This window comes from Phycomyces blakesleeanus (assembly GCF_001638985.1).
Source record: "Phycomyces blakesleeanus NRRL 1555(-) unplaced genomic scaffold PHYBLscaffold_44, whole genome shotgun sequence".
In the NCBI taxonomy this organism is placed as follows: Eukaryota; Fungi; Mucoromycota; class Mucoromycetes; order Mucorales; family Phycomycetaceae; genus Phycomyces; species Phycomyces blakesleeanus.
In genome coordinates this window covers 189438-216077 of record NW_017265173.1, presented here as the reverse complement: position 1 = coordinate 216077, position 26640 = coordinate 189438, and the positions used below count along the sequence as shown (strand labels likewise).

At 32.6% G+C, this 26640-nt stretch overlaps 8 protein-coding genes and 3 non-coding genes across 11 annotated transcripts; 5 read left to right on the top strand and 6 right to left on the bottom strand.

Annotated features, from left to right (window-relative positions):
• Window positions 1-2483: 2483 nt before the first annotated feature.
• Window positions 2484-3068, bottom strand: PHYBLDRAFT_153421 (hypothetical protein; the record flags this gene model as incomplete). The annotated part of the gene is made up of 1 exon (XM_018433144.1): window positions 2484-3068. One exon carries the CDS (start codon window positions 3066-3068, stop codon window positions 2484-2486), a length of 585 nt encoding a protein of 194 aa, XP_018283558.1.
• A 118-nt stretch (window positions 3069-3186) lies between these two features.
• PHYBLDRAFT_176109 (hypothetical protein) lies at window positions 3187-3996 on the bottom strand (the record flags this gene model as incomplete). The annotated part of the gene is made up of 3 exons (XM_018437659.1): window positions 3187-3319; window positions 3372-3522; window positions 3612-3996. 3 exons carry the CDS (start codon window positions 3994-3996, stop codon window positions 3187-3189), a joined length of 669 nt encoding a protein of 222 aa, XP_018283557.1.
• A 3974-nt stretch (window positions 3997-7970) lies between these two features.
• Window positions 7971-9097, bottom strand: PHYBLDRAFT_72280 (hypothetical protein; the record flags this gene model as incomplete). The annotated part of the gene is made up of 4 exons (XM_018442625.1): window positions 7971-8135; window positions 8210-8395; window positions 8518-8757; window positions 8825-9097. The coding sequence occupies 4 exons, from the start codon at window positions 9095-9097 to the stop codon at window positions 7971-7973; spliced, it is 864 nt and encodes a 287-aa protein (XP_018283556.1).
• Window positions 9098-9348: 251 nt separating this feature from the next.
• Window positions 9349-10464, top strand: PHYBLDRAFT_72281 (hypothetical protein; the record flags this gene model as incomplete). Its single annotated transcript, XM_018442626.1, has 7 exons — window positions 9349-9388; window positions 9659-9715; window positions 9788-9846; window positions 9913-9961; window positions 10038-10105; window positions 10316-10396; window positions 10444-10464. 7 exons carry the CDS (start codon window positions 9349-9351, stop codon window positions 10462-10464), a joined length of 375 nt encoding a protein of 124 aa, XP_018283555.1.
• Window positions 10465-11439: 975 nt separating this feature from the next.
• PHYBLDRAFT_153416 (hypothetical protein) lies at window positions 11440-13765 on the top strand (the record flags this gene model as incomplete). Its single annotated transcript, XM_018433143.1, has 9 exons — window positions 11440-11805; window positions 11859-11871; window positions 12040-12092; window positions 12159-12352; window positions 12413-12518; window positions 12574-12630; window positions 12841-12995; window positions 13071-13510; window positions 13704-13765. The coding sequence occupies 9 exons, from the start codon at window positions 11440-11442 to the stop codon at window positions 13763-13765; spliced, it is 1446 nt and encodes a 481-aa protein (XP_018283554.1).
• A 553-nt stretch (window positions 13766-14318) lies between these two features.
• On the bottom strand, window positions 14319-14389 carry PHYBLDRAFT_t298. Its single transcript has one exon. It is a non-coding gene; the product is annotated as a tRNA-Gly (tRNA).
• A 3767-nt stretch (window positions 14390-18156) lies between these two features.
• Window positions 18157-18227, top strand: PHYBLDRAFT_t299. The gene has a single exon. It is a non-coding gene; the product is annotated as a tRNA-Gly (tRNA).
• Window positions 18228-18951: 724 nt separating this feature from the next.
• Window positions 18952-19034, bottom strand: PHYBLDRAFT_t297. The gene has a single exon. It is a non-coding gene; the product is annotated as a tRNA-Leu (tRNA).
• Window positions 19035-19915: 881 nt separating this feature from the next.
• PHYBLDRAFT_176105 (hypothetical protein) lies at window positions 19916-23136 on the top strand (the record flags this gene model as incomplete). The annotated part of the gene is made up of 6 exons (XM_018437658.1): window positions 19916-19967; window positions 20206-20319; window positions 20378-20545; window positions 20626-20928; window positions 21797-22353; window positions 22519-23136. The coding sequence occupies 6 exons, from the start codon at window positions 19916-19918 to the stop codon at window positions 23134-23136; spliced, it is 1812 nt and encodes a 603-aa protein (XP_018283553.1).
• Window positions 23137-23396: 260 nt separating this feature from the next.
• PHYBLDRAFT_176104 (hypothetical protein) lies at window positions 23397-24562 on the bottom strand (the record flags this gene model as incomplete). Its single annotated transcript, XM_018437657.1, has 5 exons — window positions 23397-23422; window positions 23575-23686; window positions 23775-24080; window positions 24137-24226; window positions 24380-24562. 5 exons carry the CDS (start codon window positions 24560-24562, stop codon window positions 23397-23399), a joined length of 717 nt encoding a protein of 238 aa, XP_018283552.1.
• Window positions 24563-25101: 539 nt separating this feature from the next.
• PHYBLDRAFT_153411 (hypothetical protein) lies at window positions 25102-25557 on the top strand (the record flags this gene model as incomplete). Its single annotated transcript, XM_018433142.1, has 5 exons — window positions 25102-25119; window positions 25180-25217; window positions 25288-25348; window positions 25412-25456; window positions 25531-25557. 5 exons carry the CDS (start codon window positions 25102-25104, stop codon window positions 25555-25557), a joined length of 189 nt encoding a protein of 62 aa, XP_018283551.1.
• Window positions 25558-26640: the final 1083 nt, after the last annotated feature.

The window sequence follows — 26640 nt, the reverse complement described above, 5'->3', positions numbered from 1 at the left end:
GTTTGAAAGCCCACTTTTTTTTCTTCTTTTTCTTTATTTTTTTCTTATTTTTTTTTCCTGTTTCTTTTCCGCTTTATTTACTTTTATTTTGGTTGATATATTTGAGTTCACATTCTGGTAAGCAATTTGTTTTTATTATTCTATTGTTATATTTATTCTTAATGTTTTTTCTTTTATTATTATTGTGGTTGCTGATAGTATTACAAGTCTTTGCCGTGTTGATTAATGGACAAGAACAAATAGGTATAACGCGGTTATTGTGAATGTATTTCTTTATTAATTATTTTCTTTTTCTCTCCTCAGCTCATCATAAAGACATACCAACAGCAGAAATTTATCCGGTAAGTCTGAATAGTGTATTTATTTATTTTATTCTTATATCTAATTTTGTTTATTTTCTATCTTTGTTAGTACTGCCAACATTTCTATGTACTTGATTGAATGGCTTGTCTTTGAAAACCGGTTTTCTTTGGTAAGTAATAAAGCCAAACTTTATTCCATGATCTTTACTAATGCGTTTTATTAAACCTTTCAGAACAACAGTCAATGTGCAATATGCCTGGTTCTGACGAAAGTACTGGTAAGTAACCATATTATTTAAATTAAAGAAAAATAAATATTTATATAATCTAATATAATTGAATAATTTTTTAGCCTTCTCTTATTAGTGAAATACCATAAACACGTGTTTCTTTTTAGGATTCTATCATATTGAAAGTATTTATATATTATAATATATGAAACGGTTTGTTATTATATTAATTATGTAGTAGCCTATATATTAGATCAGACTATATATTGTCAAGCCGTACATATTATAAGCAAGAAGCTTTTTTTTAAATAAAAACAATTTTTCCAAAACAATCCCTATAAAAATATTTAAAATGAAGTGCAAGAAGTATTGCAGTAGTATGGCATGTGTGAATCCTATAGTTTAGTCATGTATAATTGTCCAATAAAAGTGTTTAGATTCAGAAGACAGTATACATAAATCCTGTTTCTTCTGTTAAATGATCCAATAGAATATTATTATTTCAGTAGACAGTTTTCTCTGTAAAGTAATCCAATAGAATTCTACTATTTCAGTAGACAGTTTTCTATCAAAAATAGATTTTTTATGGGAATCTCTGTTTCAAATCAAGTTTAATTTAATGTAACATCCAAAAAAAAAGATGTCATAATTTAATTATTCTCTCTGCGATTAAATAGTTTAAAAGAATCTTACATCTCTATATGGATCATTATAAGTTCAGAAGTTACATGGACAACTCACAGGTAACATAACATATTGCAAACGGAATCTATAAATGCCAAATTTCAGAATTTAATTATTCTGTTACTCAGAATTTCCTATACTATTGCATATGTATAGAAATCTAATTCCCCAGTGAAAGCTATTATCATTAGTCTATATATATCAGATCAGTTATTATTCATTTATATATAGTGCCAATTAGCTATCAATAGCTCATATATATAGTATATCTACTGTTATCAGCTTATATATATATTGAATTAACTGTTATCAGTTTATATATATATTAGATCAACTATAAATATGTCATATATACAGTTTATCTGTCATTTTCAGCTTATATATAGTATATCAGCTATCAACAACTTATATATATAGCATATCGGCTATTGTCAGCTTATATATATATCAGATTAGCTGTTATCTGCTTGTATATATATCAGATCAGTTATCATTTATTTATATATATACTAGATCAGAAGTGCTCAGCTTATATATGTATGAGATTGACTGTTATCAGCTTATATATGTATCAGATTGGCTGTGATCCACTTATATATATATCAGACTGGATATCATATGTTTATATATAGTGCAAATTACCTTTCATTAGCTTATATATATGCAATTGGCGGACAACAGCTTATATATATATCCAATTAGTAATTAACAGCTTATATATATCAGATCAGCTGTCATCAGCTTATACACTGGTTTTATCCATTCAACTGTCGCCTATTTCCATCTAATTAGCATCCGTTTCCATCTAATTAGAACTCATTCACATCTGATTGGCTTCTATAGCAATTGAATTTGCTCCCATTGCCAACTGAATTTGCTCCCCCCCTTTTACTATTGGCGGAAGGGTACATGGCACTCAAATTTTTTATCTTTATGCCTTACAATTTTTTTATATAACTATAGTATTTTTTTTGTAAACGTCATACTTTTTTTTGTAAACGTTGTATTTTCTTGGCATAAAACATGGATATTTTTATTAGACATAATTAGTTGATAGAGAAATAGAACACATAATAAGAAGTAAGATATAATGAAATACAAAGTAGTAAAAACAGAAAAGTATAAAGTAGTAAAACAAATAAAAAAAAGAGGGATATAAAGTGGTAAAAAAATAAGAAAAAGAGGGACATAAAGTAATAAAAAATAAAAATAAAATAAAAAAAGACATAGAGTGTAAAGAGCTTAAATAAAGATATCAAAGACATACTTAAAGCTTTTGCTCTCTGTTTAAACAGCAAGAAAAGAATGAAATAGCATGGTTGATCCAACCCAAACAGTCCGAAAGGGTGACAGTCTTAGCTGATTCTGTAATCCTTAAGATAAGATCATCTGACTCTGCAATCTCTTCTCTGCAGACATCTAACTTGATCTTGGACCACATTTTCTCAATTGGATTCAGGAAAGGTGAATACACAGAAAGATATGCCCACTTGTACCCACGGGAAGAAATAAAGTCTTTCATCTCATCAGCCTTATGGATAGAAGTGTTATCTATGATGAGATAACATTCTTGCATACTCTGGCTGTCCAGAACGTCCATTGTATGACTAAGAAAGTTGAGGTAGTGCTGGGTCCTGGTATCAATTTGGCCATTCACCTCAACATTGGTGTATATGTTCAACTTTCTCTTCTTCTTGGTTATGACTGCAGTGGGTTTCTTCAATGAGAGGCTGACAATCCCTCTCTCGCACATTGCAGCAAGGATGGTGATGGACACACCTCTCTGCATCGGGACAGTTGTCTTGGCTGGGGTGCCACTGACAGAACGGCCAAAAGTTCTCTTGATATGCATGTTGAAGCCTGCTTTATCAATGAACACACAGTTTGACAGATAGTTGAAATCTGCAAGTTGTTGTCACTCCAAAATGGGGTCTTGTCTCATCTCAATTGTGCTGGCGTTATCTCTCTTCTCAGGCAGCTTCTCCAACTTCTTCATTGTCAGGACACACTTCTTCACCAAGTGCTTCTGGATTGCTGATTTGGTAATCTGCACCCCAGAGAACTCTTCCATGACAGCTATCCTTGCTTGTTTCAAGATAACATCTGATTTATTTTTGAAAACTTCAAAAGAAAAGCAGAGTGCACAGGGAACAACTTTTGGTTGCCATGTTTTCGTTCTTTAGACGCAGAAACCTCCTCAACCTCCATCGTCTCCAGCCCATTGGACTCATCAGTCTCCACCATGGCAGCATCAAAATCGGCCTGGATTTTCTCTCTGGGCAGTCCGGACATTGATGCCTGTTTCCCTGGCAGCAGCAGCAGCAGTCTGGTTCTCCAAAAAAAAACAAGGAGAAGAACTTGTTCATCTGGTTTTGGTTGTACTTTCAGTACGAACCTCGACCTATGCTTTCTGCATTGGAAACTGAATTAAGGTCGACCTTTTCCAGCAGATTCGTCTTTGGCTTCTGTGCAACAATGGTTTTGGTAGTAGCCTCGTTGACTTCAGTTGGCAAAAAACTTCTGAGACTTAGGAGGCTTGTAACTGCTGGGTTTCTGTCCAAGGTACAGGTCCATTCCATATTGGCATGGTTGACAAAGACATCTGTCACAGATCGGAGTACAACTTCTCCATGCATTTCGTTGACAATCTCTTGATTGAAATTGCACAAGGGGTTGAAAGCAATTCCAGAAAACTGGGTTTGGTCTGCAGAACCGCTGTGACTGACCATTTCACAGTGCTTGTCCATAACAGATTCGAGGGAGTTGTTGGAAGTAGGCATTTTTTTTTGAAAATAAAAAGGGTGTTAAAATCGAGGAAGAAAGATAACTGAGAAACTTTTATTAAGACACTGGGGTATATATACCAAAAAAAAAATTTAATATCTTAAACGTTTCTATCAAGATATAGTCTTGTCCTGTTGTTTTAATATATTTGGATAAAGAACGTGTTGAAGAATAATGAATGTTTACATATTAAGCTTCTTCACACATTTAAGAACATTTATTTTATTAGCCAATTTACAGTGCTACCAGAGCCTTTCTGGTGTCCTGTCCTCTGTCTCAAAGGAAGGGGTAAAATTTCTTCTCATGGGTTTACCCAACCAAAAAAAAATAAAAATAAAAAAAAGTTTTTTTTTGTATAGAGCCAAGGAAAAGCTTGAAATTCAGTTATTGAGATTTTCAGTTTTTCAGAAATTTCTGCGGTTAGATACCATTTTATTTTCAGTTATTAAGATTTCACTGGAAAAACACCCCTGAATATACTAGTGCTGAAATAATTCAGTAATAGTGTATATGTAGAGTATATTTCATCTCAGTACCGCTTTTTGTGTTCAAATAAAAAAAACCTGCTTTTACTACATTCTATTGGCTCGGATATAACAAGCAACAAAAGTTATTTTATTTATTACTATAAAGTCTTCGTGAATAGATAAATGTAACACCTGTTTCCCTTTTATTTCATTATTAAAAAAACACAAACATCATGTCTTCTACTATCGAACAAAACTTTGAAGAGTGCTATTGTACCAAGTGTATTAAAAATTATAATAGATACATCTTAGTGTCAAAGAGAACTGCCCAGTGTCATGGCAAGAAAGCAGCTTTAAAAGATGCTATCAGAAGTGAACTTGGTATGTTATTTATAATATAAAATTTGCATTTTTATATACTAATAGCTTTTATATTAAACACTGGTGCGCAGAGACATGTAATGAACATTGATGTGGAGTGTAAGACATTTTTATTTGGGTATCAAAAAAAAACAACTTTCTTATTATATTCCATATTTGTAGCTATTGTAGTCCAAGAATCTGAATCCGTAGAAGTTCTTGCACGTCAGTCTGACTTACCCGTTTTGGATATTTCCCCTATGTCAGTTAACTATGAGGTCGATGTCAATTTCAATGACATGGACTTTGAGTATGAGAGCAATGAGAATGTCGAAGATACTGTTGATATTGATGTTGAAGAAGTTGACACTGAATGTTCATATGAAAGTCAAAAAAAATCTAAAAAAAAAAGTCAAAAAAATTAATATTTTTTTATATTTTTAAATAGACATGTTTTCAAACAGCAGTATGCCTGAGAATTCTGTACACAGATTCATTGCAACATTCACTATACTATTTGCATCCCGCTACATAGTCAACAAGAGTGCAGTTGTCTTGATTGAGTTCATCAACAAGCTTTTGAAGATTTACAAGCAGGACTTCCAGCTTCCCACAAGTCTGCCTGGTCTTCAGTGTATGACGGGATTTTGTGAGCTCTCCAAGGGCATAAGACGATTTGTGGCCTGCAAGGATTGCCATGCAATTTACAAAGAAAATCAATCTGTCCCTCCTCGCTGCGTCTTTGTAAAGACAGGTGCTCATGCAGCTTGTAACTGTGAATTGACAAAGAAATCTTCGTCTAGTGCTTTGGTTCCCAAGTATAGTTTCCATTACCAGTCCATCAAAAATGCGTTCAAGATTCTTTTTAATCATTCAGGCTTCAAAGAAAAGATATGTCAATGGAATACAGAGCCAAAATTAGTAGACACAATGTGCGATGTGTACAATGGTGCAGTTTGGAAAGAACTCAAGGATAGTAATGGTGCTTCATTTGTTGAGCAGCCTCGTTTGCTGATGCTGACACTCAATATCGACTGGTTCCGGCCGTTTGATAAAGTTACATACTCCTGTAGTGCAATCTACTTGGCTATTAACAACTTGTCTCGCAGTGACCAGTTTAAAGCCAAGAACGTAATCCTTGTAAGACTTATGTCTGGTCCCAAGGAGCCTAAAACCAATGAGATAAATAACTATCTTGAGCCAATGGTAGATGAGTTGATACAGCTGTATCGTGGGGTAAGAATCCCAACATTCGAGTCTCCTGCTGGTGAAGTGATTTGTGCTGCATTGATGATGGTTGCCTGCGACATCCCAGCTGCCAGAAAGACCAGCAGATTTACTGCGCATAATAGCACTTGCGCATGCTTTAAGTGCAACCATCATTTCACTCGCCTTGACAGCACAAACAAGGTTGATTTCCGTGGATTTAAAGAGTCTGAGTGGTGTCATCGTAACTGTGAGGAGAATAGGCTGCATGCTGAGAAGTGGAAGAACGCAGTTACCATCTCAGAAAGGCAGCATCTGGAAATCGAAAATGGTATTCGATGGTCGCAGTTGCACCGCCTTGGATACTTTGATCTAGTACATGGAACGATCATTGATCCCATGCACAACTTGTTCTTGGGGACAGCAAAAAGAATGATGGATCAGTGGATCGAACATGGTGTTCTTGGAGACAGAGATTTCATCGCCATGCAAAAGATAGCTGATAAGATGATTATACCAAGGGAATATACTGCATTGAAAAGCAAAATTGGCAAAAAATTTGCATTTATGAAAGCGGACGAGTGGAAGTTGTGGGTATTGATATATTCTTCTGTGGTGTTGAAGTCAGTGCTCTCATCCTTGCATTTCAATAACTGGATTGATTTTGTCCATGCATGCCGTCACCTTGTAAAGCCCAGCATTACATTTGATGATATTAATACTGCCCATAGACATCTCAAAAAATTTTGTGAAAAATGCAACGAAATTTACACCACCACAATCCTTACCTGTAATATGCACTGACACCTCCATATTCGAGAAACTATTCTCGATTTTTGACCAGTATATAGTTATTGGCTCTTTGCATTTGAGAGATACAATGGCCTACTCAAGAATATCAGCACAAACGGCAAGAACAGTTTTGAAGCCACATTTATGAGATGCTTTGTTGAAGATATATACAAAAGTGATTTTGTTAATTCTGCTCTCACATGTCTCACTCAAGCTCCCTTTCTTCCTGTCCTTTCCAAACTTGTCTGTTCATCCACACCTGTCCTTACCTCGCCATCTGCCTTCTCCACAATTGTTCAGCCACCATTCATTTTGCAAGCATTTGTGGATTCTTCTGAAACTACCAGAATTCCTATCTTAGGCAACGAACCTCTCCCACCTACATCCTTCCCACTTTCAGTTAGTAAATCTTCTTCAATAGGTGATATTGATTATCCCCATTTGTTGGAATACTACAAACTTGCGTACCTCACTCCTGATCTCGTCCATTATCAAAATGCTGCTGCCTCTCCATTCTTTGTTGACAATCAGATTATAAAGTTGAAATCAATCAATATTCTTGGCCAAGTGTACTATGGCAATAATGACACCACTGGCCACAGATCATATGTCCAATCATTGTTTCTTGGCAGTGATGAAAGTACAGAAACAACCTTCACTTGTCAAATCAAGTATATCTTCATTCATTTGTTTACTTCTCCTCCAACGTCACCCTACTATAAAGCCGATTCCACTCATCATGATCAACATGTATTTGCTTTTGTCAACTGGCTACTATTACTTGGAGATAAATCACGAGAGAAAGATGGAGTTGATATTTGTGGTTCAACACCTTTGCCATCAAACTATCATTCAATTTTGCCTGTACATAGAATCTCTTTAGAAGTAGCAATTGCTAATCATACAACAGGACTTGTCCAAAAAAAACTGGTAATTGCCTTACCAAAAAAGCTTTATGCTTAAAAAAAACAATAATAAATATCTTTTCTTTCTTTTCTTTCTTTTTTAAAAAAGAAAAAGTAAAGCAAATGACAATAACAAAAAAGGGCAGAGAAAAATAATTACTATCTCTATATAAATCGTCAGCATTGAGTTTGTGAAGATGAGAATAAATAAGATGAGATAAACAATGATTTTTATTATTTTTATTGTGGCCCATCTCTAAGGGTCCACGGAGGGAAACATAACGCGACATCATTGGGAACTGGTTTCTCAGACAGGCTGGCGAGATTTCTGTCTAACAACTGGCAAATGTTGTTACCCAAGTTTTCTTTCACAATCCCATCAATGTTGAAGATGAGGTTGTTAAACTAAAACCATATTTATATATAATATGTTAAATATTATTCAAATATAGAAAATTATTTCTTGCAAAATTATTTACCTCATCACTTCTCCAAAAAGGACGGGTAACCTTTACAATGTGCTTGCAAGGTCTCCCAGGAAACTCATCCTCTGACTCGCCTTCAGACATTGCTGATCTGATCATCAGCCTAGAACAGTTTCTCTTCATTAAAGTATCAATGACATCTTTGTTTAACACATATGCCATTATGCGGCAGTTGAAGTGCTGTAATTTTATATATATATTAATATTAATTCTATGGTTAAATTTGGGATGAAATATAAAACAACACTCACTTCAGTTTCTCTTGCAGCTCATCTTCCACAAGCGTTAGTGGCAGCTCGCACCATAGGATCTTCTCTGTTCTTATGAGTTGTGCTCCGGAAGTTTGTGTGCACCATAGTATGGAATTCGCTTGTTTTTATACCCTGCCCAACAAACTTTGGGAGCAGGTAACCAAGAAGATTGGCAACAATCTCCTTGTTAGGGCTTCTATTAAAGAAGACATCTGTTTTCCACCTTGGCTTTGCCTCGTTGGCACTGACAAGGGCAGGATCATTGGAAGTAAATTTGTCCCTCCGCATGTACTCTCAAATAAACTTCTATTTAACAAAAATGATTAATGGTTAGAATATTGGATATAGTAATACTTACAAAGACTTTGTCCTTGTTTTCACAGCTGATTTCAGAAGCAATACCAGCAGGAATTCTGACAATGGAACTGGCAGCAACAGAAGGATTATCAAAAGGAACAGAAGCAGATGTCTGGGATCCAATTCCTTGTCCAAAGCCAGCACAAATGGCTTTATGCATCGTGGTGAGTTCACCACATACATCGACCATAGATTTCTCCATTTCTTTCATCTTAGCTAAAAGATTTTTGTATTCATCAGATGAATTAGAAGCAATTTGGCGTATTCCAGTCATGATCTATAATATTAAATAAAGTATATTTTTTAGTTATTTAATTTTTAACTTTTAATTCACAATGTTTGATTTCAAATTAATGATTTATTTTTTACATACAAGCAAGTATGTATGTGAGCAAGTGAAGAAGTGAAAGAGAGAGTGTGTGTGTGTGTAAGCAAGAAGTGTTATGATATTCTAAACAACTTCTTTATATAAGTATACTAAATGGAACTGTAAATATATCAAAAGTATCCTCTTGTAACTTTGGGATGACAATCCGTCATTATATTATCTTTTTGGACTCAATTGGTTTTTTTTTCTTTTTTGTTTCAAACACATACACTTCTTTTCTTTTCTTTTTTTATCTTGTCTTTCCTATTTCCCGTTTTGTCCTTTTGTCTTTTTTATTCTTTTTTTTCTGATTTCGGTTTTGTTTCATTTTTTCTTGAATTCATTTTTTCTCTCTCTCTTTCCAACTTTTATTATATTCACGTGTTTTTCTGGTAAGACATATTTTCTTGGCAAAATAAAATACTTCCTTACAAAAAATAAAATAATTAATTCATTTCACTGCAATAGGCAAGCACACACTTACTCTGCCTCTCTTACATTTTTATATCCCTCCATTTTTCTTTGGTAAGACAATCTCTTTAAAATACTATATATATACATACAACTAAAAAATAATAATTGTTTATGTTGTCATAGACACTCGCGTTTTAACTTCTGATGCATCCTCTTCACAATGGCCATCCGGATTAGCCAAGGTTAGTAAATATACTTTATGCCATCATCCTATAAAATTATTCTAACTTTTTTTTTCTTTCTTATAGACCATATTGCCAAAAATACTCTCTGTAATTAAACACAGTCATGAAAATGGTAATATTTTATTTTACTTTACTTTATTTTTATTTACTTTTTATATTTATCTAAAAAAATATGACTTTTATTATAGATGAACAACCCTCTCTCAAACATGACATGCATCAAGAACTATCATCCCATGTTACCGTCATTGACATGGTAAGTCTTCTTTTTCTTTTATTCTTTTTATTTGTACTACAATATTATCTATGCTGTATATTAATGTAATACAATATTCTACTAGAGACTATATCACCTTTTGACAAGTACTATTGATGTTTACATATAAATTGTTTTGCTTTGGGTATGTAAATTAATTATTTTATTGCCTAATTTATCTGAATTAATTTCCTCTGATTCTTTTTATAGTCAAAGAAAATTGGAACAAACGCCATGTTTAACATTTCCAGTGTCTTTTTGTTAAACCAATTTGTTTCTAGTGTTTTCAATGTAAGTATATATTAAATATATATTAATTTGCAAAAATTACTGAAAAGTATACTATCAAAACTATGTAATTAATATATTGCCCATATTTTTTCAAAGGCTGTTGCATCCTAACAAAAAAGCCCATTATTTTCATTTTTTAGTGCTTTTTTTCATACAGCAATTCTCAAAATAAAACAGTATCAAGGAGCCTGCGGAAGAAGTAGCCAAAATATATAATACTATCACAAGACTATCAACCTAGAATTATTTTATTATTCTTTTTCAATAAACTAAAATAAAACCAAAACAACCCAATAATTATGGGATATCAAATTTACAAGAGTATGTTACAGGCTGAGAGCAATAAAGAGGCTTTTGTGATTGGATATATTTGAACAAAAAGTAGTATATAGGTATCTATACTCTAGTGTCAAAGATATGTGTAACTATAGTAAGGAGAACCCCATCAGATCCAGGATCAGCTTGCACTTTAAAGTATTTTAATAAAACTATAAGATTTACATAAACACCTATAGTGTACATACGTAATTACCATATGGAGAATACAAATTGATCATATCTGTGGTACCTTGCTTTGACATCACACTAGTGTTCAGCTCGTCACAAACCTAGTGTCTAAGATACTCTGCCCATAGTTTACAGGTCACCCAAATCCATGCATATTTTTAAACTAAACACATTGGTATACTCATTTCTACACATGTGTATGTGAGCCCATTTTTTCAGTGTTTTCCGGTGACAGTAATTCCCCAATCAGAAAAGCAAGTCACACATTTATTTTCATTTGTTTCATTTGGGCAAACTTTTATTACACGCTTACCCCTTAATATTTTTTTTCCAAACACACCTTTTTTTTACCGAATCTCAAAAAGGCAACCTTTAATATTGCTGCTAATTACAACAATTGCATAATTCCAAATTATATAGAAGCTGTCGACTCCTTTGACCTTTCATCTGAAGATGAATTTACAAATTGATTAAATGATATAGCTAAAAAACATGTCAATTGGGTTTATTATCAATCTTACAGTCATGAGAAGAACATGGTCTTCATTGGGAAGCCTCTTGAAAATCCTCTCAAAGTAAAGACAGTAGTTTACTTGTGTGATCATGCTGAAAAACCACAAGTGAAAAAAACTTCTCAGTCTGCTAAGAAATGCGTCAAAACAATCAAGTCCATCAAGATTGGTTGTTCTGCTAGTATCTATAAGCATATCATGACTGATGGTACTGTTTGTATCAAATACAACTGGCAGCACCCAAATCATGATCCGTTTAAGATTGAAGAGATCAGTCCATCAAGATTGCCAGATGAATTAAAACAATGGGTAGAAGAGCTTGTCAGCCAAAACATGGATTGGAAATCCATCAAAAACATGCTTAGAATGAGTGATGACAGACTTCTTGAAGTAAATATTATATAGTATATTTTGAGAGACTTTGCTTATTTAAAATTTCATAGCTTGAACAAGCTGGTAATAGATCTTCTTTCCCTTCTTCTCTTCTCATTGATTATTAATATGTGAGAAATGTTATCAATGCTCGAATGATGAAACTCTCAAGAAAACATGTGGATCATTATAAAAGTGTCAAACTGTGAGTTCAAAAGTTGAATGAAAGTGAAAATACTACTCTTTTCACAGTTCATAAGAATGGCCCCTTCCTTATTTTGTGGGTTTCTGAGTGGCAGAAAGAAGTAAATAACATGTATTATTTATATTTTATTCTATATATCTATTTATATATCTTATTATTGTATTAGTTTCTGGAGAATTCGGAAGAGTGGTACATTGACTCAACACACAAAACAAGCAAGTCATTCAATACTGTAGCTGGTAAAGGACCTGAAGATTGCTTTCTGTTTACGATTGTTGTGCAAAACCCTATCACCAATAAGGAATCGCTTGTCTGCTTCTTTATAGCTGATTATGAATATACCTCGACCTTGAGTGAATAGTTAACATGGGTAAAGAACACCTTTACATTAAAGGTGAAAAGAATAATGATTGACTGCAGTCCCATCGAAATTGGTGCAATTGAAGAAGTCTTTGGCAATAGTGTTAATATCCTGTTATGTCATTGGCATATTAAAAGAGCATGGGAAGTTAATGTAAAGAAGCATGTAAGTAGTATATTTATTTAAAATTGTGTATATCTCATATAATACTATAATATAGATTAAAGTGCAAAACTCAACACATGCTTCAAACATAGCTCGTAACAGTATTCATGCTGTATTAAGTAATATGATGCATGCAACAACTTCTGTTGCCTATGATATACTTTATAATGAATTTCTTATGAATTTTGGGGAATATAAGAACTTTATTTTGTATTTTAACAGAATGTGAGTGTGGAAAAAAGAATTATGATGCAAAGTATAGAGATTGATATGAAACTTTATTGATTATTAGCCTGTTTCTAATATGTAATATAAACAATAGGCTGCAACTTTTTACACCAATAATTTGATAGAGTCTTATTACAATCAGCTGAAGACTTTCTATCTTGGACATGCAAGATCTCTTCGAGTAGATAGACTTATTTATCTTCTGGCCAAAGTCTTGACTCTTGACTACAGACAAAAGAACATTAAGATGTTATATGAATTCTAATCAGTACACCTTATATGCCAAGAAGAGCAAAAAAGATAAAATATATACATGTTAGATAGCTATACTGCAATGGAAATGGTTGAGAAATTGAGTGATACTATATTCACTTGCAGATCATTTACAGTTGATTTTGTTATATACAACATTGAGCTACAGAATAATTTTCTGCAAAACTGCACTTGCCCTGATACTTCCAAGCTTTGCAAGCATATCTTTCTCATCAATCATATGCTAGACATTACCTACTCTTTGTGCCAAAGTCTTTCCTCCTCCTCTGCTGTCCATGTATCTAATACTGATACTAAACCAGTAGTTGACACTTCCCTTCTTTCTGATGAGATAAAAGCTGATATCATGAAGTATTGTCAATTATACTCTGTTGAACTTGACAGCAAAATAGCCGAGTACAAGAGAATGCCAAAAGACATGAGCCAGTTCTTAGATACATTGAAGTTTGCATACAACAAGCTGAAAGAATATAGCTCCTTCTCTCAATCCCGTCCACCTCGACAAACACAATTTTTTTTTATTATTTTGTTTTATTATCAATTATCAATTATATATTATCAACTACTATCTTTTTTTTATTTTATTTTTAATTGTTATTTTTTTTTTAAATTGTCTTTATAAAAAAATCAAAATCAAAGAATCTTTTAATTTGTGACTTTCTTTTCTGATTGGGGAATTAACAGTACTCCTACAAGATGCTGTCAATCCTGTTTTTCTCTCTCCTGATGTTGGTGCTCAAGGATGATCACAAAGCTAGAAGGAAGATAATGTTAGAGTTGATATTGTAGATAGAAATTCTTAAGTCAGATATCCAATCAGTTATTCCTTTTAACATATACCCTCAATATTATACTGATTGATTCCACTTTTTGTTAACCAAGACATATTATATCGCCTTCCATAAATGTAAAACCAATATGTCTTAGGTAAAATAATTAGATTAGATAGTTTCACTTTTAAGAAATCTGTATAAATACTCCAAGATTTATATCAATAAAAAGCATTCAATTCTCTATATTTTTATCTGTTCCTATTTATTCACAACGTCCTAGTTGGTGGTGATCTATTATCAAAACTTATACAAGTTAAAATAATAGAAAGATACACCCAGTCGAGACTTAACAAAAAGAAGAGTTATTATACTGTGGTTAATACTCAGGAAGATGTTACTGCGCATAAAGAGGTAATGTGGTTAACTATCTTTAGATTTTACAGATTCATCAAAATAATGTCTGAAATTTGTTATATGTAAAAAACAGACCAACCCAGATTAGAAGCGATCTGTTACAAACAGTGATTGCGCGGACCGGGAATCGAACCCGGGCCCTTCGCGTGGCAGGCGAAGATTATACCACTTAACCATCCGCGCTTTGATATTTTAACACGGGGTGTTATACAAATGTTCCGTTTACAACAATTTCGTTGTCCGGCAGTGCGGTGACTGCAGAATTCTTTATAATTCTAGAAAAATTATATTCTATTATTATTTGTTTAATTTTTCAATGGCGGCCGAGGCTGAATAGAAAGCAATTTTTCTATTTGTAGAGTAAAACACCAATAAGTACAACAAAAAAATATTATCCTATCATCAATAACTTCAGGCAATCATACATTGTATCTTATTTTTTTTTATTATATTTAACTAAACAAATCAACTCAGAATTAATATTATTTTTATTATATATTCTTACAAGCATAATTATTTTCATGATTATGGCTTAATAATTATTTTATTTTATTTGTACTTAATAATAGTAAAGAACAAATTATATTTAATAAATTGTCAATTATATAACTTTTATTATATTTTTGTTATAATTTTATTTATTTAATTATTCAATAAGTCAACTGCAAAACTATAAATATCGCAATACTTGTATTTAATAAACATTGATTTTTCTTTGTCTTATTTTCTGACAATAAGTTCTCTTAATATTTAATGCTGTTGATATTTTACTTATTTGATTATCTGAATATATTGAGTCAAGTCTATCAAGATTGATCAATAGTACTGTTTTTTTCTTATTTTTTTCTTATTGATTTTATTATCTTTAATTCTACATGTGGTATCCAGATACTTGAATGTTGGATTTATCACATATAAAAATATATTCATATTGGGATAGCGTAGAAGCTATCATCTTGTCAGTATAAAATATATATAAACAATTAAGTAATCAGTCCAATAATTATTATAGTTAGTACTATAGATAATATCTTAAAGATTATTAAGATAATTATATGATATTGCTGGGTAAACTGTGTCAGAGCAATATGGAGCTAAATTAGTAGGAAGTCTTAAAGCTCTAGTGTAAAAGAAAAAAGAATAGCTAAAAGCTAAAGAAGTATGATTTATTACTTGATGTCATAATTATAACATTAATACTAGTTAAGTAGTAAATATACTCTAATAACTAAATATAGTAAAAGAAGAAAACCTTAAGAAACTAAGACATAATATCAAGAGCAAATTGTGTTTTCTTATAAAAAGAGACATTTTTTATTTATGAATAAAGGACAACTTATATACAGTCTCAAAGTATTTCTATACATCTCTATTATCAAATTTATTATTTTTCTATTGTTTCGTACCTGAAATACCTCACTACATTCTCTTTTGAGTTTATTTTTCTCTCTCTTGTAAAAAAGAGAGATTATTTCATATTTACAAACCTATTCAAATCTCAAAAACCGTGATAACATATTATGTATCAACATTTATTACAAATACAAACACCACACACATCAAATATCATTATTGTGAATGAGTATTGATTACTGCTGAATCTCAGAGTAAGACTGAAGGATAAAATAATATCTTCAGCTATTCCAGTTAAACGGATCTCCCTTTATGATATTATCTAATACACAGATCATCATACACATAATTGATTATTTATTATTATCACCATGACATGAGATATACAAATACATATACATTATATATAGGACATTATTATATTTCATCTACATATTTCTTTTATTATACAAATACTTAATTGAGAAACTACAACTATAACTATTTAATATTATGAAACATTACCTGAGTATCTGAGTCGGAATACTAAAATATTACTAATAGCATAAATGCTCTTCTCTATCAAAACTCTTGGACTGATCTGACTGGAGAAGTATCATATCAATTGGTCTTTCTGGATCTTTCTAGAAGAACAATACTTCTGGAAGATGACTCATCATGATAAAGATTACTTAAGCACATACTGAATTACAAATTAGAAAAACGTATAAATATCAGTAGATGGTTCCGTATAGAAAAAGAAGGGAATTTTATCATTCTTTACTTTTCTTTTGAAATAAACAACCTAAACAAGTTCTTATAAATTCTTTTGTCTATATTATATTTTGCTTTATTTTCTCCCTACAACAGTCATAGCTGGCAAGCTGGAACTTAAACAAAAGAGGAGGTTCAAATCAATTATTCCAAAAAAAGAAAAGAGCAAACAAATCTCTTTTTGTAATTAATTACTTTGACCCTGTTGTGGTGGTTGAAGTTGAAGAAGTTTTTAAGAGGAAGAATTCAAGATTTGAAATTAGGAACGAAGATTCATGAGAACTTGTGTAGGTTTTGTTTATTGAGAAAGATTTTATATCAAAGTTTGACGAGGTTCCTACACTGAACTACTACTGCTATTCATATTGTTTTGGATTGGGAAAATTATATGACTGGGGTCAGGTAATCGATCCTATCTGAGCCTTAATCAGAGCAACGTGATCTTGGGATAATTAATGTATGATTAATTATATAAATGTGTGTAGTCCCAATGAAGTATTAATATCAAAAGTAAATGTGTTTATGAGTTATAATTATGCTTATAATAATCTAATGATGTATCTCATATTATGGTGATATCATCATATGAAATATAATCACTATCATGCATGCTAAACCTGTATGTTAAATAATAAAGTAATCGGTAGACACCTTTGACTGGAATAGCTGAGGCCTTATATTATTTCTTTCAGACTTATTCTCAATTACAGCAGTAGTCAATACTCATTTACAACAGACCCTTACTTACATTTTCATATAGCAGAAACAATAATTCAATTAACATTCTTACAGATGAGACATCATATCAAATAAGACCTCAAGACAAACATTTCAAATAATCAGTATCAATATCAATAGCAATTATTCATAATAAAATCATTTTTTATCTACTATATTATTTTGTCTGTTTAATTGTACTTCTTTAAGTATACTTTTTTATTATCAAGTGTACTTATTTGCCTGTTTTTATATTATCTGACTATTGATTTATCAGCTCAACACAATCCAATACAAATTGACATGTGTGGTGCTTGTGTTTATGGTAAATGTTGACAGATGATGTTATCACAGTTTTCGAGATTTGAATGAGTTTGTAGATGTGAAATAACCTTTCTTTTTTACAAGAGAGAAAAAGACAAACTCAAAAGAAAATGTAGAATTAAAGATAATAAAATCAATAAGAAAAAAATAAGAAAAAAATAGTACTATTGATCAATCTTGATAGACTTGACTCAATATATTCAGATAATCAAACAAGTAAAATATCAACAGCATTAAATATTAAGAGAACTTATTGTCAGAAAATAAGACAAAGAGAAATCAATGTTTATTAAATACAAGTATTGTGATATTTATAGTTTTGCAGTTGACTTATTGAATAATTAAATAAATAAAATTATAACAAAAATATAATAAAAGTTATATAATTAACAATTTATTAAATATAATTTGTTCTTTACTATTATTAAGTACAAATAAAATAAAATAATTATTAAGCCATAATCATGAAAATAATTATGCTTGTAAGAATATATAATAAAAATAATATTAATTCTGAGTTGATTTGTTTAGTTAAATATAATAAAAAAAATAAGATACAATGTATGATTGCCTGAAGTTATTGATGATAGGATAATGTTTTTTTGTTGTACTTATTGGTGTTTTACTCTACGAATAGAAAAATTGCTTTCTATTCAGCCTCGGCCGCCATTGGAAAATTAAACAAATAATAATAGAATATAATTTTTCTAGAATTATAAAGAATTCTGCAGTCACCGCACTGCCGGACAACGAAATTGTTGTAAACGGGACATTTGTATAACACCCCGTGTTAAAATATCAAAGCGCGGATGGTTAAGTGGTATAATCTTCGCCTGCCACGCGAAGGGCCCGGGTTCGATTCCCGGTCCGCGCAATCTGTTTTGTGATATCTATTTTTTGTCATAGTCATTCCCAATCTGGGTTGGTCTTCCTTTTACTATAACAAAGTCAAAAGGCCAAACTCACTGGGGATCAAGAAGTATACGTAAAATCAAAGAGAGGATAAAAGTTATTTTTTATTGGTATGAATTGAATTATCTTATATAGTTTTCTGAACTAATACTGTGCATTATCTGCAGTAGCTATTATATTATATTTAAATAAAAGAAGAGATATTATACTGCGGTTAATGCTTAAGAAGATGTTACTGTGTATAACAAGGTACTATGATTAACCATCTTCAGATTGTATGGATTCATCAAAATTGTCAAGTCTCGATCTGGTATTTCTTTTCTAGCACTTGTAACTAAGTTGCAGAATCAATACCACTGGGGATTGTCAAGCTTATGAATAGTTTTTAGATAAGAATAAAGATGCTTTTTATTAAATGTATTTCTTGACTATTTATACAAAATGATAATTGATTTCTGGCTAAAAGAATAGCTATGATAATATGTCTTAGATGCTTGTTGTCTAGTAATATCTTCTACAAGTATGTTCACCATCTTAAACATCTAAAACATATGTGAAAGACCAATTAGCAAAGTCAAGATCTTTTATCCTAAAAAGTCAACCATTACTGGTTACCGATGTCAACTCTGACAAAATAATGTCTGACATGAGCACGCCAACATTTCCGACCTTTAAAGGTAAAAGAGTGAAGAGAGTGGGATTCGAACCCACGCCTCCGAAGAGATCACGGCCTTAACGTGACGCCTTAGACCAACTCGGCCATCTCTCCAATTACGTTTGATAAAAGTAATGCAACATATAGCAACATCAACCAAAAATGTATAATTGTTTGATGTGACGTCAACTTATGGACTGACTATTAAGTTATGGACAGTGCAAAGTCGTGACTCCATCTCCGGACATGACAAAATCCGATTTCTTGGATTTATTTTCTCTTTTTCCTTTTTTTTTTGCTATCGAAATTTAAATTCTCACTGGACTTTAAATACTTTTCCCATTTTTTCTATTTTTTTCCTTGATTATTATTTTTATTTTAGCTTGCTTCTCTAAGTATTGCACTTGTTCCTTTACACTTCTTGATATTACTTCTTTAGTATGCTTCCCAAGAGTTTATATTTTTTAGTAGTTTGATTATTTTTATTTTTGATTATATTTGATTATTTCCTTTTGTGATTATGCCCGAAGACCTGTATACTCTTCTAAATAATCATCATTTAGCATAAGATGTATCTAGATTGTTATCTTGTATGTAGTTGTCAATTAGTATATAAGAGAGACATTTTTATTCTAATAAAATTCACAGTTTTCCTTTATATGTTTTTTGAACATCGTCACTGAGCTTAAGCCATTGTCCTGTGGAAAATACTAAGTTGCACACTGTTAGAATCTACAAGTATTACTGCAAAAACAGATCAATTACACATATGTAAAGTATACCTAAGTTCTGATAGACAAAATAGGTAAAATTATAGTTCAGCTCACTTTTATGAGTAAAGTATTTGAATAGTATTTTAAGCTACTCTATTGGCTAATAGCAGCTGTATAGCATTAGAATGTAATATCAAACTCAAATAAAATAAAAGTGTATTTTCTTTAAAGTCTCTTTCTTTACTATTAAATACTATTGTAAACCTTTCTTTTCATTTTAAAATGACTCCTATTTGCAAACCAACTGTTAGAAAAGAGTGTCGATGCTCTATCTGTAAAAGCAAGACACTAGGATTCGATTGTGTATCTGTTAAAACATTTAAACATCATCAAGAAAAAAATAATTATGATATTATACATGTTCAAATACGTATAGTTAATACATTTGCTTTACTTTACTATATTTTATTTTATTTCATTTTATATCATTTCCTTTTTTATTATTTTATATAATAATAATAATAATAATAATAATAATAATAATACTAACACTAATAATAATAAATGTGTAGCCCATGAAGTCACATGCAATATAATTAGTAGTGCTGTTTCTGAGCCTGTAAATCAAGAGGAAGATAGTTTTGAATTTGAACAGAAAGATGTTGAAATGAATTCTGAGCTTAGAAGTAAGAAAACTTATTTTATTACATTGATTTATTTGGGTCTAAAATTCTGCTTTTGTAGACCTAAATGCCACAAATGACATTTTAGATATATGGACAAGAAACCAACCTTTCTCTCAAACAGATTGTGTGTTTGGCCTTGAAGATAATGTTCAGTATACAAGTGACACTTATGAAGAAGAAGAAGAATATGAAGATGAATCCAATGTTGAGATGGACAATGATGAAGGTAGGTACACAGCTTTAGATAATATTGTATCTTAGAAAATAGAGAGTTAATCAACATTCTTTAAAAAAATCAAATTAAAGATTCTTCGTTAGAATCAATCTCGGAATTGAATTTGATTCACCAATTCATTGTTATTTCAGTTGCTCTTTTTGTCTCACTATACGTCGTAGATGAAGGAGCTGTAATCCTGATTGCCATAATCAACAAGATCCTGCAGTTTTTGTTTGACCCATTCCGCCTTCCTGTGAGTATTGCTGATCTCAAACGTTTGGCTGGATTTGAAGCATTGACAAGTGGTGTCAAGAAGTATGTTGCATGTAGCAAATGCCATGCCATATATGATAATGAAGCTGCCCCTTTGTGTTGTACATCACCCAATTTTGGTAAAACCTCCTTGTGTGGCAACAGCTTGTTTAAGTCTGATCCCAAGTCAAAAGCACCCAAAAAGACATATGTATTTCACTCCATCAAGAAAGCCCTAAAGACGTTTTTTCAACGCCCAGATTTTGAAAACAAGATCAACTCATGGAACCGCGACCCGAAAATGGATAGCACTTTTGTTTGATGTGTACAATGGTGCAATGTGGAATGAGATAGTAGACATAGATGGTATACCTTTTGTTAATACCGAGCGATCACTCATGCTCATGCTGAACATTGACTGGTTTCAGCTATTTGATGGTGTTATCTACTCCTGTGATGCCATATATCTTGCAATCAATAATCTTCCACGCAGTGAGCAGTTCAAGAAGGAGAATGTGTTTCTTGTTGGGTTAATGCCAGGGCCTAAAGAAGCGAGCACTTCTGACATAAATAACTATCTGAAACCGCTTGTGGATGAGTTGATGGAGCTGTACAAAGGTATTAAGATTAAGACTCACCAATGTCCAAATGGTACTTCTATCCAAGCAGCCCTTCTCATGGTTGCCTGTGATATACCTGCTGCAAGGAAAGTATGTGGGTTCACATCCCATACAAGTACAAATGCATGCCACAAGTGTAAGCGTCAATTTTCGAGGTTGGCTGGAACGAGTTCCGTTGATTATTCTGGATTTGATTTCTCAAAGTGGCTCCTTCGCACTAAGAATGACAATCGTAAGGATGCAGAGATCTGGAGAAATGCAACCAAACCAACTGAGAGACAGCGTCTTGAAGTTGCACATGGTGTTCGCTGATCCGAACTGCATCGTCTTCAGTACTTTGACATTGTCTGCTGCACGATCATCGATCCCATGCACAATCTTTTCTTAGGCACTGCCAAAAGAATGCTGGAGAGATGGGTTGCGGATGGATTAATCGACAGTAAAAAACTCATTGCCATGCAAAAGGCTGTTGAGAAGGTAGTGTTGCCGCCTGATTACACGTCACTTGGGACAAAGATTGCCAAGGGATTTCCCTATATGAAGGCTGATGAGTGGAAGTCTTGGTGCCTTGTGTACTCTCCTGTGGTTCTAAGGGATGTGTTGCCGTTGCCAGAGTTCAAGAACTGGATAGAGTTTGTTAACGCATGCAGATACTTCACCAAGCCTAGTGTTTCTGAAGAAGACATTGAGAAAGGACACAAATGCTTAGAAGAATTCTGTAAAGGGTGTGAGACATTGTACGACCTGGACCTTCTCTCTCCCAACATGCACCTGCATCTGCACTTACGCCAAACAATGATTGACTTTGGGCCCATCTATGGCTATTGGGTTTTCAGCTTTGAAAGGTACAATAGTGTCCTGAAAAATATCAAGACCAATCGAAGAAACAGGTTCGAATTGACATTTATGAGACAATTTATTGAAGAGTCGTGGAAGGGAGATTTTGTGCGTTGACTTCTGAAACCTATGCATGCACTTGCATGTTTTGAAATTTTCGATACGTTCACCACCACCAACACCAACACCAACACCAACACCAACACTAACACCAACACCAAGACTAACCTCTCTCACTCTTTCTCAATTTCCAAATAACTTGAAGCTTCACAGAACCTTTCAATCACAATTTGTGGAAACGAGCCCCTGCCACTATCCGCCTTGCCATTGAAAACAAGACCATTATCATTTATGCCAAAACATGAATATGATTGTCTTGTAGGATACTATCAAGCTGCGTACAAGAATCCACAGATCTCAGGTTGCAAAGATGTAATTGATGACTCACCTTTCGTCGGTGACTGGATCGAAATAGTGAAGTCCGTTGATCTTCTTGGGCAAAGCTACAAAGGGTGCATTGGCATGAATGGCCGCGGATCATACATACAAGCATATTTCACTGAACGAACTGGGTCAGAACATGCGTATGTTGGAGAGATTCAGTACCTTTTTGTTCACAATTTTAGGCCAACTGTTTCTTCTCTAACATACAGAAATCCCCATAGTAGTCAGCATGTATTTGCATTTGTCAAATGGTTCAAATCCACTTTGGACAAAACAAGAGAATTAGAAGGAGTTGAGTTGTTACAGGATGAATTCTACAAGCAAGATTTTCAAAGCATCCTGCCAGTACATCGGATTCTCCTAACAGTTGCAATAGTAGATTACAAAACTACAAAAAATGTCAACAAAAAACTCGCGATTCCTTTACCAAAAAAAATTTACTATTAATTCTCATACACACACTTACTTATATATTTATCCTCTATTATTATTTCCTTTAATCAATTCAATTTCAATTATTACTATTTGGCCCTACAACAGAACATAGTAAAAAAGAAAATGTTTATTCATTGTTGATTGCCCAACGAGGCAATGACTGGGACAGAGTGGCAGGAACAGAGCAAGGCAACAATGTTGCTGGATATCTGTTCATTCTTGGCTTTGTTCCCATGCCCGCATTTAACACGTGATGGGTACGATCAATGTCATCAACCATTGTCAACAATCTGTTGAACTGTATTTATTTTTATTAGTTCTTTATTTTTCTTGTTATAAAACTTATTTATTTATTCTAAATATTATTTACCTCTTCACTTCTCCAAGTGGGGCGAGCCACATGCAAACACTGTCATGGAAGATTGTCCACAATCTCAATATCCGACTCACCATCAGACATGGCATCCTTCTGAAAGAGTTTGAGATAGGCCTTCTCAACAGGGTTTCCAGTCTTATATCCCATTGCAGCATCAATGGCTACCCAGTTGTCCATGTATGTCAACTTGCGTCAGATAGACATTTGGTTATACAGATTGTAGCTTGAGAAAATAGTAATATACCAATTAATTTTTTATATAGTATATACAAACCTGAAGAGTACGACTGTTTGCTCTCCCCTTGCTGTTTTTCTTGGCCTTCTGCTCAGGAGACTCGTGAAAAGTACAATGACTGTGCTTGTACCTGTTCTTTATTTTATCACTTATCACCCGTGGGTGAGTACCAGCTAGACGAGTCTGGGCGCTAATGTAGCTCTTCAAGTAGTTGATAACAGCTACGTTATCGCGGTGGTTAATCTTCTTGTTCAAGTTCCACTTCTTCTTACTCTCGTTCTCAGCAACAAGAGCAGGGTCGTCAGACTCGAACTTCCAGTCCCACAACTTTTCCGCGAAGATTTCCTAAATACAGGTTGTTTAATAAGTTGTTGATACTAACATATATTAGTATTAATTACCGAGATAATGACAGAAACCTCGGCATCACTGAGGGAGGTCTGGGGGACATAGGATGGCATCAGAGATGGTTCTAGACTAGCCATACGAGTCTAATTGTTGGCATAGGCAGTTGCAAAGTCTGCAAATGCCGTATGTGTCTTTCTAGACGTGTCAACAACAACGCCCATCCTGTTTTTAAAGGCTGCCATGTTGCTATTGACAGCAGCAATGTCATCCTTGACACCATTGATATTGTTGTTTACTTTGTTAAGCATTTCAACAATTTCCACGTATCGCTGATCTTGGATAGTTGCGGATGAGAAACTGGGGGCAATTTCTCGAGGTCCAACACGGCCAGCCAAAACACGGTTTGCAGAGGTAGATATACTTGCAGATGCTTTTCCTTTTCCTTTACGGTCTGTTTTTCTGCTGCTATTGGAAGGCATTTTTTCTTTATTGTATTTTTATTAAAGTTTTATACATTAATAAATTATTAAAATAAAATAAATGTATAGGTTGAAATATATTTATTTTTGTTTAATCAAAGATATACATACAAAATAAGTTAATATAAAGTAGATTTATGAAATAGCTGAGAAAAGGAAGGGATTATATATTATTTTCTATAAAATCCTTTATAACCTTGAACAACTTCTTTAATATTCAACATAGAGCTTAGTGTTACAATATAATTTTGGACTATTCATTTTATTACTATTGTATTTTACTAGAGTCAATTCTCATCTAAACTGCCTTCTGTTTGAAAGCCCACTTTTTTTTCTTCTTTTTCTTTATTTTTTTCTTATTTCTTTTTTTCCTGTTTCTTTTCCGCTTTATTTACTTTTATTCTGGTTGATGTATTTGAGTTCACACCCTGGTAAGCAATTTGTTTTTATTATTCTACTGTTATATTTATTCTTAATGTTTTTTCTTTTATTATTATTGTGGTTGCTGATAGTATTACAAGTCTTTGCCATGTTGATTAATGGACAAGAACAAAAAGGTAAAACACGGTTATTGTGTATGTGCTTCTTTATTAATTATTTTCTTTTTCTCTCCTCAGCTCATCATAAAGACATACCAACAGCAGAAATTTATCCGGTAAGTCTGAATAATGTATTTATTTATTTTATTCTTATATCTAATTTTGTTTATTTTCTATCTCTGTTAGTACTGCCAGCATTTCTATGTACCTGATTGAATGGCTTGTCTTTGAAAACTGGTTTTCTTTGGTAAGTAATAAAGCCAAACTTTATTCCATGATCTTTACTAATGCGTTTTATTAAACCTTTCAGAACAACAGTCAATGTGCAATATGCCTGGTTCTGACGAAAGTACTGGTAAGTAACCATATTATTTAAATTAAAGAAAAATAAATATTTATATAATCTAATATAATTGAATAATTTTTTAGCCTTCTCTTACTAGTGAAATACCGTAAACACGCGTTTCTTTTTAGGATTCTATCGTATTGGAAGTATTTATATATTATAATATATGAAAGGGTTTGTTATTATATTAATTATGTAGTAGCTTATATATTAGATTAGACTATATATTGTCAAGCCATACATATTATAAGCAAGAAGCTTTTTTTTTTAAATAAAAACAATTTTTCCAAAACAATCCCTATAAAAATATTTGAAATGAAGTGCAAGAAGTATTGCAGTAGCATGGCATGTGTGAATCCTATAGTTTAGCCGTGCATAATTGTCCAATAAAAGTGTTTAGATTCGGAAGACAGTATACATAAATCCTGTTTCTTCTGTTAAATGATCCAATAGAATATCATTATTTCAGTAGACAGTTTTCTATCAAAAACAGATTTTTTATTGGAATCTCTGTTTCAAATCAAGTTTAATTTAATGTAACATCCAAAAAAAAAGATGCCATAATTTGATTATTCTCTCTGCGATTAAATAGTTTAAAAGAACCTTACATCTCTATATGGATCATTATAAGTTCAGAAGTTATATGGACAACTCACAGGTAACATAACATATTGCGAACGGAATCTATAAATGCCAAATTCCAGAATTTAATTATTCTGTCACTCAGAATTTCCCATACTATTGCATATGTGTAGAAATCTAATTCCCCAGTGTACTGTCTCACCGTTTGTCTGCTTGTCTGCTTGTCCATTTGTCTATCTGTCTGTTGTTCATATATCTGTCTCCATCTATTTCAAGTCCCATTCATTGTCTAAATTCCTTCTTGTTGGATTGTTCTAAGCAAAATCACAAGAATATAACTATACATATAATATATATTATATTTCTGACCAGTTGCCCCACACACCATAACTCAACACGCGTCAGATTATGACATGGGTTGTTGTAAAAATGATCAGTTCTCAACAAAATTTCGGTTGTCCGGCAGTGCGGTGACATTACAAAATTCTTTATAATTCTAGAAAAATTATATTCTATTATTATTTTTTTGATTTTCTGACAGCGGCCGAGGCTAAATAGAAAGCAATTTTTCTATTCGTAGAGCAAAACACCAATAAGTACAACAAAAAAGC